Below are 12,300 nucleotides of genomic sequence, written 5' to 3'. Positions count from 1 at the left end.
GATTTCTGCTGCAAGCCTACCTCGTGGTGTGTTTTGGTGCTTCTTTTACCATTTTTTCTTGTATTCTCCTCGCAGAATTCTTGGAAATTGTCCAGGACTGCCTGGAAATCGCTCTTGTTCTGCCCCTTTTGAGTATTTGAAGGTCTGGAAGATTTCAGCTGCTTCTGGACCCACAATGGTGAGTAGAACTTTATTTTCTCTGCATCCACCACGCCATCTAGGTCGGACGCTACAAGGTAAATCTCGAATCTCTGCCTGAACTAACGCCAGTTTTCACTGAGATTCCCTTAGTACCTGAGCTGTTGTGAACCGGAATCCCGAACATCATCTTGCCTGGCTGTTGTTGCTGGTTGTCACTGCTTGCTGAGTTGTAACTATATGGATTGAAACAGTCACTTAACTGGTACCATGTCTTGTTATGCTCTTGGCGTAGCATAAGCTGCTTCCTTGATGTTCACTCTGACAAAGGAAGGTTCAAACATGGAGATAACTTCAACACGTTTATTAAACTATTTACAATTCTCCTACTCTGATTCGCCTTTACTGTTAATCAGCTACTCAGACTGATGAACCAGTCTGCTACAATCCACGTGGTGGGTGTGATGTTGAATCAACCCTGTGTCTGTACTCACTAAGTGTCTCTACTGGAAAGAGGAAGATAATGTGTGTTGTGTCCTTTATATATGGGTTGGTGTAATGGCCCCCCTGTGGTAGTGTCCCCTCTGTGTGTATCGTGAATGCCCATTGGTCCTGTCCTATCTTACTGATCTATTGGTTGAGTGTCTGTGTGCCATTTCTCTGGTGCTCCCTCTAGTGTCTATCTAGTCCATGTGTACTTACATTAACCCCTTGTGTATCTACAGTGATGCATATCACCACAGAAGCCTCTTGATATATTTTTTAAAAAAGATGTTACAATGCAGGTTGTTACTCCAGTTCTGCAGATGTGGAAGATCTGTATCAGTGCGCTTAAAAAAAACACTTTTATTCAATTCTCGCCTTTATATCTTTCTCGGCCTTTTAAGTGTTTTATGTTGGGGAATCAGATTTCAAAAATGCTTTGGCGTCATCGCAAGGTTTGGTATATATTTTCTGCAGATGGTGGGTGGATTTGCTAATTTACCTGCCAAATATAAATGAAGACTAAGCCACTGCGTGGCCATGATTTTGCAACAAAGGTGAATTGCACTCACAGTACAGATTTGTCTGTGCAAATGATTTGGTTTAAGAACTCCATCTCCCAGAGTTCTGGGTTACAGCAGCTCCTAGCGGAAGGTCACCTCTCCTTTACAGAAGCGAAGATGGCTGCGTTGAGGATTGCACGGCGTGTCCTGCGGGGTTCGCGTCCTGTTGCAAATGCCGAGCCCCCCTGTGCGGGGACAGGCGGGCAGTGTCGGCGCGCCCTCTGCACCCACCCCGGCCCCGGGGATCCAGGTGAGTGGGCAATTTCTCCTTGCGCTGCCTTCCCTACCCTAAATGCAGCAATGCAACGCCCCCCACCACCACGTTATCTTGTTTGAAATGTACTGTTTCAGTTTCAAGGCTTATCACCAGCAAGGAAACATTGTCAAGATTGCTTTTTAAATGTTACCAGTAATGACAACGGAAGGGGTCACCCTGGAGGTAAATGGGAATGCACACATCCAATCTCCCACTGCACTATTTCATTCAAATAATGAAGCTGGTAGGGATCCAGACTTTCAAAATTTGTGTAACTTTGTGTAACACCCCCCCCCCCCCCCCCCATATCTGTGGTTTCCTTCATTCGTCAATATCAGGATGTCAAATGCAGATGTGACTAAGCTTGCTGTGGAGTGGCAGCTGTGGCCCAGTTGATAACCTTCCCGCCTCCGAATCGAAGTTTGTGGGTTCTGAGCCCCACTCCAGGCCTGAGGCACAAAAATCTAAGGTTATGCAGTGCTGCACTGCTGGAGGCGCTGTCTTTCAGATTAGATATTAGGCTGATCTCCTGTGTTCCCTGTCTGGCTGTTTCTGGTGTCCTGGCCAATATGTATTCCTCAATCAAATCAGAAAATAATGATCTTTATTAGTGTCACAAGTAGGCTTATATTAACACTGGAATGAAGATACTGTGAAAATAAGATTATCTGATTGTTGTTGTTTGTGGGAGCTTGCTGGGCACTAACTTGTTGCCACACTTCCTGAATTACAATTGTGACTACGCTTCAAGAAGTTCTTCATTGGCAATAAAACACACTGGGGGATTCTGTGGTCATGAAAGGCACTATATATATATATTATATATATACTCTTGTCTCATACATGTGATTAAAATGTACAAATGCATGTTCACAAAAATACATCTATTAAACATTTTATAGATAGGGCAACACGGTGGCACAGTGGGTTAGCCCTGCAGCCTCACGGCGCCGAGGTCCCACGGTTGGGGCCTCGGAGTATTTACGGTCTGCCTCCAGTATGGAGTCGATCAGCTGCTGCCTAGCCACCTTTTCCTCCCTAACTCTGCGCTTTTGAAGGCGATGATTTCCCCTCTTAGTACGGCCTTTAGAGCTTCCCAGAACGTGGAGGGTGAGACCTCCCCGTTTTGGTTGTTCTCCTTGTACTCTGCTATGGCCCGCACTATCCTTTCGCTGAAGGCCTTGTCAGCTAGTACGGCACCGTCCAACCTCCATGTGGGGCGCTGGGCCCTTCCCGTCTCTAGCCGCATGTCCATGTAGTGTGGAGCGTGGTCGGATATCACAATTGCGGAGTATTCCACTTTGTCTATCCCTGGAAGCACCGTTTTTCCCACCACAAAGAAGTCAATTCTGGTGTATACGTTGTGTACTGGGGAGAAGAAGGAGAATTCCTTCTCCCCCGGGTGGGCGAACCTCCAGGGGTCCACCGCTCCCATCTGCTCCATAAAGTGACCGAGTTCCCTTGCCATGCTTGAGGTTTAGGTTAGGTGGATTGGCCATGCTAAATTGCCCGTAGTGTCCTAATAAAAGTAAGGTTAAGGGGGGGGGTTGTTGGGTTACGGGTATAGGGTGGATACGTGGGTTTGAGTAGGGTGATCATGGCTCGGCACAACATTGAGGGCCGAAGGGCCTGTTCTGTGCTGTACTGTTCTATGTTCTATGTTTTCCCCATTTTGGGGTTTGATCTGTCCGTCTTTGGGTCCTGTACACAGTTGAAGTCCCCCCTCATGATTAGTCGATGCGTCGCTATGTCCAGGATTTCTGCCATGGTCTTCTTGATGAAACTCGTGTCGTCCCAGTTGGGCGCGTACATATTGATTAGAACTACCGGTGCCCCATCCAGGGCCCCGCTGACCATGACGTACCGCCGCGCCCCGGGTCTGTAACCATCTTTGTCGCCCTAAACATCGTCCTCTTGCCGATCAGGATCGCCACCCCCCTGGCCCTTGTCCCATAGCAGGAATGGTGGGTTTGTCCCACCCAGCCCTTTCTTACCCGCAGTCGGTCCTGCTCTCTCAGGTGCGTCTCATGGAGGAAGACTATGTCGGCCCTCATATTTCTGAGGTGGGTGAGGACTCTGGATCTCTTCACTGGGCCGTTAAGTCCCCTTACGTTCCAGGTGACTATCCTGGTGGGGAGCTTCTGCCCCCTCGGTCCTGTGGGATTAACCATACTTATCTGGTGGACGCGCCCCTACCCTCCGGGGTTTCCCTTTGTTAGGGAGCCGTCCAGGTTGGCCGCTCTCGCTGCTCTCCCCATGCGGTTGGGTCTCTGCTCTCCGGGGTTTCCCTTTGTCCCGGGGGCACCCGCCATGGCCGTCCACTGTGTGTCCGCCACGCAGGTAGTCCCCTGCACTCTAGGGTCTCCCTTCGCCCAAAGACCGTACTGGGTGGGTGCTTGCAGCGGTTCCTTGTTTTGAGCCCTTGTTTGTGGCACTTTGTAGCCCTGTTCCTTTTCTGGCCTCTTTTGTCCCTCCTTCCCTGCATCCCCCCTCCCCGGTCTCTCACTCCCTGTGTGCCCCCCCCCCCGGTCTCTCCCTTTTCCCTCCTCCCCCGTATACCCCTCTTGCCCCTCTTTCCCCTATTCCTGTCCCCGTTTGCTCTCCCGACTTTGACGGGTGTTCCACCCCCCCCCCCCCCCCCCCCCCCCCCCCCCCCCCATCCCCTGCCTGTCGCCTTCCCCCTTGTTGGGGGTGCACTGCAGCTGTTGTCATTTTATTAAAGATGCCTGTAATTATAATATGTAACTATTTTCAGAAGACCATTATTGTTTCAGGATAAATGTCCAACAGCCACGGTACTTCACCCATTAGCGAGTACTTGCTGTATGATGCTTCTCCCCCTTTTCACTCTCTTAGCCCTGCATCCTCCCAAAAGACACTATTCTCTGCGAACTCTTGCCTTCTGTGTATTTCCTCTTCACTTCACCCGCGATTGGTGGCAAACCTTTAGATTATCTCAGTCCTATTCTGTAACTACATCCCTAAACCTTTTGCCTCTCCATCACTTGCCACCTGTGGAAATTGTTTCCAAACCCATTTCTTTGATCAACCTTTTAGTTACCTTCATAATCTCCATTCTTGGAATACATGGTGTACATTTCCTTCAGAATATTTATGGGGAACCTTGTGGCATCCAAAGGGACGTGTGGGTTCAGGTGAATAGGTTCTTAAAATGCCAGGAACAAGTGCAAAAACTAATCAGAAAGGCTAACGGAATGCTAGCTTTTATATCTACAGGACTGAATATAAGGACACGGGGGTTATGCTGCAGCTATATAAAATCCTGGTTTGACTCCACACGGAGCACTGTGAGCAGTTCTGGGCACCACAGTTTAGGAAGGATATTGTGGCCTTTGAAGGAGGGCAATGTAGGTTTACAAGAATGAAACCTGGATTACAGGGGTTGAGTTATGAGAGAGATTACTCAAATTGGACCTGTTTTCGCAAAATTTCGAAGGTTAAGGGGTGATCTGATCAAAGTATTCACGATATTAATAGGAAAAGACAGGGTAGTTAAAGATAAACTATTTCCACTGGTTGGAGGTTCTAAAACTAGGGGTATAGTCTAAAAATTAGGACTAAACAAACCATTCAGGAGAGATGTTGGGAAGAACTTCTTCACTCAAAGGGTGGTTGAGGTTTGGAACTCTCTCCCACGAACAGTTGAAGCTAGATGAGTTGGTAATTTTAAATCCGAGATAGATGGATTTTTGTTAAGCAAAAATATTAAGGGACATGGGTCAAAGGGAGGTATATGAAGTTGGGTCACAGATCAGCCATGATCTAATTGAATGGCAGGACAGGCTCGAGGGGCTGAATGGCCTACTCCTGTTCCTATGTGCCTTTTGTTTTTGAAACACAAAAGGCACCAATGAATAAAAGTAGGTGGTCATTGATTTGGGCTCCAATTATTGATACAGCCAGTGGACTCTTCTTAGACTGCAGACTTACCATAATCTGACTGGCACAGAGCGCCGTGACCTGTTTTGCTTGCAACTAATTTTAACAGTAGGAGAGTGGATTGGAGTATCCATTTTATCCTATCATTATAAAGATTATATGTGAAGTTTTAAGCATGAGCCAATTAGTGCTTTCAAACACAGCTATTTTAATGCTCTGTTTAAAGGATACAGTAAATGAAGAAATATGTTCTAATGACATGTCTTTCAACTTTTTAATTGGTATCTGATCTGGGCACAGCTAAGATCGCTACAAAGCTATTACTCGTGTTTTCTTGGTATTTAGCCCCACCCGTTATGTTTTAGAAAGTTGTAGGGCATTAATAATTGTGTGTTAGATAATATAAATCAAGGAGCAGCAATGGATTCTGATTCCAGAATGTGTCTGAATGCCATTGTTGTAACTGATAAGGTTTTTGATAAAAAGCTGGCTAAATTCCAGAAAAGCTTTAAAACATTTCATCCGTAAATGGGGTAGTGGAGATAATATTTGTTATCAAACCAGTAAATAGACATGGTTCCAAACATTGCTTGCAAGTGTCACCGTGGCTACGGTTTGTCCCGCCAAGAGATATAAACCGTGATATTGTGCTTCAAAATGCTGGTGTGGATTCCAATCGGTGGCATAGAATTTACAGTGCAGAATGATACGTTTTGCCCCTCTAATGCGATGCGGACCCTCTGTTGAAACAGCTTGGGCAGAATTTTAACAGTGGTGTCCCATTCTCGACGGCAGAACAGGAAGTGGACGCCCCTACTACTCTCTTGCATTTTGCTAATTCCCTTAATTGATTACAATTAAAATTTAAAGTGCGGGCCACATGCACGGGAGACATGCAATCGTACGGTAGGGAAATGCAAAATCAAACAGAAAATGCTGGAATGTGAAACCTGTTGTCATTTGATGCAGACAAACAGATGCTCCTCGTAACGGCCACAACATTCCTGCCCAATTCCATTCTTACTAACATAAAAATTATTGAGAGCACAAAGGTGTCTCAGGTGTTTTTCAAATGTAATTTTACCTGAGAATATTTCACATTACATTGACTTCACTTTTATTCACGTGTGCATCATTGTCATTTGTTGAGACTAGTTTTAGTCAGAGAGCTAAATGCCCTCTATACCTCATGGTTGGCACGCATTGATGGTTACAGGGCAGTTAGGGACATTTCCTTTTATTGTGGAAGAAACAATGTTGTGTTTTGTTCCCTCTTTATTGAATGTTCATGTTGGTGTTTAGTGCTGTACTCGCCACTCTGTAGGACATGGCCAAACTTGCAGGATCAGCTGGCCTTCCCTTCTATATGTTATAAAGGACATTGCCTGAGATCATTCTTAGAGGGGTTATTGAATTGCTGTAGATGAGCTAAAAGCCTTGTAAGTACGCTGCTAGACCACACCCTGAGATGGATCCACATGTGGACAGTACTAACACCGTCCTTTAGGCTCCTCATTTTCTTACCTTGACTGGCTGCTCCCACCACACCCAGGATGCTAGGCCATTCCACTGATCTAGGACAACGCAAAACGGCCGACAGTTGCATGCCACCCTTATTTAAATGTGAATGGTTTGCCACGAGATTCCCGTGCGCCACTGACATCTTAAAGGGAGGACATCATTTTAAAAATATTTTGAACTAATGAGTATTCTTGGCATGCAAAAAAGTATTCCAAGTGAGAACCCACCACATGACGATGTGAGAACGCCACAAACATGCCGTTGACTTAATCGCTACATCTGCCAAGGGGGCAATCAAAATTTTAGCTCCTGCTTAATTCAGTCACACCACTCATCACATTTCCGACCCTCGGAGGCTCCATGACATCAGGAGTTGGGTGATTTCTAAGTTTAAAAATTGTTGGTCTTAATGATGGCATAGATATGTAGCCTGAAGCCAAATATGACACAAAGGTTGCGAACACTCTGATTCAGCCTCAGAGAGTTGCCAGGGAGAGAGATGGAGTTTGTGGCTACAGGGAGCAGAGTTTGTGATGGGGACCAAAGACAGTGGCTTTGATCTTCCCAAAATTTAACGAGGAAATTTCTGCTCATTCAGTACTGGGATATCAGAGAAGCAGTCTTGACAACTCTGAGACAGTGGAGTGGTTGAGAGAGGCGATGGTGAGATAGAGCTGGTTGTTGCCAGCATACGTGTGGACACTGGAACGCTTTTTTTCAGATGATATCGAGGACCAGAATGGAGATGAGAGATGAGGGGAGGCCAAAGATTGATCCTTGCGTGACACTAGAGGTAACGGGATCAGTTAGAGAACCCATTGCACCTAATTCACTGGCAGTCGGGAGGGTCAAAGCACAGACGAGCAATAGTTATATTTAGGGATTCTATAGTCAGAGGCACAGATAGGCGCTTCTGTGGACATGAAAGAGAATCCAGGATGGTATGTTGTCTCGCTGGTGCTAGAGTCAAAGACGTCTCTGGCACGAGGCATTCTGAAGGGGAGGGTGATAAGGCCGAGGTCATGGAACACGTTGGTATCAATAACATGGGTAGAAAGAGGGATGAGGTCTTGCATCAAGAATTCAGAGAGTGGGTAGTAGACTAAAAAGCAGGACCTCTCTGGTTGTAATCTCTGGATTACTCCCAGAACCGCGTGCTAGCGAATACAGAAATAGGAGAATAGCGCAGGTGAATGCATGGCTTAAAAGTTGGTGCAGGAGAGAGGGCTTTCGATTCTTGGACTACTGGGACGGTTTCTGGGGAAGGTGGTATCTATACAAGCGGGACAGTGTGGGACTAACATCCTTGCTGGTTTGTTTGTGCTGTTGGGAGAAGTTTAAATTAATTTGGCAGGGGAGGGAGGGGATGCAGACTGTTAGCAGAATAGGGGAACAGCATAACACAGAAAAGCAATCAAGTCAGAGGGAATACAGCGGTAGTAAGTTTCAAGGAGTAAGACCAGGCTGGGTGGCCTCTACTTTAATGCCAGGAATATTACAAGCAAAATGGATGAGATAGGGGCGAGGATTGACACATAGAATTGTGATATAGCAGCCATCATGGAGACGTGGTTGTGGGAGGATTGGCAGCTCAACATCCCGGGATATAGAATCTTCAGAAGAGACAGAGGAGGGGGTAAAAGAGGAAGCGGCATTGCATTATTAGTTAAGGAGTCAGTTACTGCAGTAAGGAGAGATGAAATCTTGTGGAGAGGGCATCAAATGAAGCTTTGTGGGTAGAGCTTAGGAACAAAAATGGGAAAGCCAATTTGCTAGATGTTTGTTATAGATCCCCAGATCGTCACTGGGAAATTGAGGAGGAAATATAAGAACTATGAGTAGGAGTAGTCCATCTGGCCCTTCGAGCCACCAATATGAGTGCAATTCGCAGAGGTTTGTAAAATTAAGAATGGGGTAATTATTTTAGGTGATTTCAACTTTCCCAACATTAGTTGGGTAATCACTGTACTAAGGGCTTAGATGGAGTGGAGTTCTTAAAATGTATACAGGAGAACTTTTAGCTCAATACATAGAGGATCCAACAAAGGACGGTGCGGTCTGGACCTAATTCTGGGGAATGAAACCAGACAGATGTTTGATGTGTTGGTGGGGGAAGCATTTTGGTGACAGCAACCACAGCATGGTACAATTTAAATTTGTAATGGACAAAGAAATGGACAAGTTGCAAAACAAAGTTTTGGAGAGGGTATTTTAGTAAAATAAGGCAGGATCTAAAGAGGCAGAATAGAAAGAGTTACTTGTGGGGAAATCTACAGAAGAGCAGTGGGGGGAGGGTTCAAAAAGGAAATGGGGAGGGTAAGGCTCAATATGTTCCCTCTAGGGTAATAGGAAGGAGTAACAAGCCCAGAGAGACATGGGTGACCACAGACATTCAGGATGCGATAAGAAGGAAAAGAAAGGCTTTTAGCAAGTACAAGGGGATCAAATCATCGGAGGCATTAGGGGACTACAGAAAGTGCAGGATGGAGCGTAACAAAGCAATTAGGAGAGCAAAGCTCTGGCTGGTAAAAGTAGAGAAAAATCCCAAGATATTCTTGAAGTATGTCAGTGGGAAGACAGATAACCAGGGAAAAAGTAGGCCCTATTAGGGACCAACGGGGAAATCTGTGGGTGGAGCCAGAGGGCATTAATAGGGTGTTGAATGAATACTTCGTATCTGTCTTCACCCACGAGAATGAGGAGGTAGATATAGAATTCGGGGAGAGAGACTGTGAGGTTCTTGAGCAAATTGTCATAGGGAGTGGCAAGGTATTGGACGTGTTGGCAGGTTTAAAAGTGGACAAAAATCCAGGTCCAGATGAATTGTGCTCTGGGAAGCAAGGGAAAAGATTGCAGGGGCTCTGACCCAAATTTTAATTCCTCTCTGGCCACGGGAAAGGTGCCAGAGGAATGGAGAACAGCTAATGTGGTCCCACTATTTAAGAACGGTTGTAGAGATAAGCCAGGGAACTACAGACCAATGAGTCTTACGCCAGCTCTAGAAAAACTATTGGAGTCTCCATTTGGAGAGGCAAGGTTTGATCAGCAATAGTCAGCATGGCTTTGTCAGAGGGAGGTAATGCCTAACAAATTTGATTACATTTTTTGAGCATGTGACCAGGTGTATAGATGAGGGTAGTGCAGTTGTTGCAGTTTACATGGATTTCAGTGAAATCATTTGACAAAGTCCCACATGGGAGATTTATAAGGAAGGCAAATGCACATGGAATACAGGGTAACTTAATAAGGTGGATTCAAAATTGGCTTAGCTGTAGGAGACAGGGTGATGACAGAAATGACTGGAAGCCAATGGCATTGAGATCTGTCCTTGGTCCCCTATTGTTTGTAATTTACATAAACAACATAGATGACTATGTGGGGGTTGGGGGTAGGATCAGTAAGTTTGCGGATGATGCAAAGATTGGTTAACAGTGAGGTGAGTGCCTTGGGTTACAAGAAGATATAGACGAGGTGATAAAATGGGCAGAAAAATTGCAGGTGGAATTTAACCCTGAAAAGTGTGAGGTGATGCACTTTGGAAGGATTAATGTGACAAGGAAGCATTCAATGAATGGCCTGACACTGGGAAGTTCTGAGGAACAAAGACACCTTGGCGTGTTTGTCCATAGATCTCTGAAGCAGATGGGCAGGTTAATAGAATGGTGAAAAAGGCAATTGCCTTTGTCAATCAAGGTATAGGTTACAAAGGCAGGGCGGTCATGTTGGAGTTGGATAGAACTTTTGGTGAGGCCACAGCTGGAGTACTGTGTGCAATTCTGGTCACCACATTTTAGGAAGAATGTGATTGGCCGGGAACGGGTGCAGAGTCGATTCACCAGGATGTTGCCTGGGATGGAACATAAGAGAGGTTGGATAGGCTTGGGTTATTTTCACTAGAGCAGAGAGGACTGAGGGGTAACCTGATCGAGGTGTACAAAATTATGAGGGGCATGGACAGGATGGATGGGGAGCAGCTGTTCCCTCTTAGTTTTTTAAAATAAATTTAGAGTACCCAATTAATTTTTTCTAATTAAGGGGCAATTTAGCGTGGCCAATCCACCTACACATCTTTGGGTTGTGAGGGCGATACCCACCCAAACACGGGGAGAATGTGAAAACTCACAGGGATAGTGACCCAGAGCCGGGATTGAACCTGGGACCTTGGCGCCATGAGGCAACAGGGCTAACCCACTGCGCCACCGTGCTGCCCTGTTCCCTCTTAGTTGAAGAGTCAGTTACGAGGGGACACAAGTTCAAGGTGAGGGGCAAGAGGTTTAGGAGGGATTTGAGGAAAAGCATTTTTACTGAGAGTGTGGTGATGGTCTGGAATGCACTGCCTGGGAGGGTGGTAGAAGCGGGTTGCCTCACATCCTTTAAAAGTACCTGAATGAGCTTGGCACATCTCAACATTCAAGGCTATAGGCCAAGTGCTGTCAAATGGGATTAGGTAGGTCAGGTGTTTTTCATGCGTGGGTGCAGACTTGATGGGCTGAAGGGCCTCTTCTGCAGTGTATTATTCTGTGATTCTGAGTAATTGGATAGATAGGAATCTAAGTATTGCAGTTTCGCCCACGGATGGAGGAGGATGGCATAGTCAGCTGTGTTAAAGGTGCTGACAGCTTGCGAAGAATAAACAGGGATAGTTTAAGATTGTCTCAGACAGCTCGAATGTCATTTGTGGCTTTGATAAAAGCTGTTTAGGTCCAGTGACCAGAACAGAAATCTGATTGGAGGGATTCAGATGTGGGGTCCTGGGAAAGATGGGCAGGGATTTAGGAGGTGACCACCAGTTTTCCGTGGTGGGTTTTAGTGTGGTTTTCTTTCGGGATGGGGAGCAGTAAAAACGTTGGATCATGGAGGGGAATACTTACAAGTTGCAGCAATTTAAGCTCCAGTTAGAATCCTACCCCCTCCCACCAACCAATGCAAAGCATTTTGGATGCATGTTGATCTGAAAAGTGAAAGTATCGGGACATGGTTGTTAGGATCTGACACTTGAGCACACTGAACTCAAGTAGTTTGAGACATATCTACAGTGTCGCCTAAGTTTGTATACAGTGCAGGAAAACTCCAGCGTACCACTAAATTACATTTTCGGAATGAATTATGTGTGTTTTCAGCTACTTCCGTCTCCAACAGGTAAGTTTGTAAAATTGAAGATCATTAATAAGCTACATTTATTGCTCGGCCCCAGTAACTTTGTGAGACTGATGGTGGACAGCCTTCTTGAACTTCTTTAAAGAATGAAAAGGTGCACTATGCTTTGCAAGGCATTAACCTTGTAGCAAGAAACTGGTGTTGCCGTGGAGGTGGCCATTTCTCTTTCCTGACAGATGCGGGAAAACCAGTTTTATTGGGTTGTTTTATGATATTCTGGCAATGTTCATGATGATATTTTCATTCAGCAATCTTTATAACATTGTGTGTAGCAGCTGAATC

General features: G+C 45.7%; 1 protein-coding gene across 1 annotated transcript in view; it reads left to right on the top strand.

The window, feature by feature from the left end:
• Positions 1-1,270: 1,270 nt before the first annotated feature.
• Positions 1,271-12,300, top strand: part of mrps22 (mitochondrial ribosomal protein S22) — a 34,587-nt gene continuing 23,557 nt past the window's right edge. The window contains exon 1 of the mRNA XM_038817609.1: positions 1,271-1,434. Within this exon, the coding sequence (XP_038673537.1) occupies positions 1,302-1,434 (133 nt within the window). The 5' untranslated portion in view covers positions 1,271-1,301. The remainder of the gene's footprint in view (positions 1,435-12,300) is intronic.

This window comes from Scyliorhinus canicula, chromosome 13, assembly GCF_902713615.1.
Source record: "Scyliorhinus canicula chromosome 13, sScyCan1.1, whole genome shotgun sequence".
Taxonomy (NCBI): Eukaryota; Metazoa; Chordata; class Chondrichthyes; order Carcharhiniformes; family Scyliorhinidae; genus Scyliorhinus; species Scyliorhinus canicula.
The sequence above is the reverse complement of the archived record's forward strand: the minus strand, read 5'-3'. Positions and strand labels throughout refer to the sequence as shown.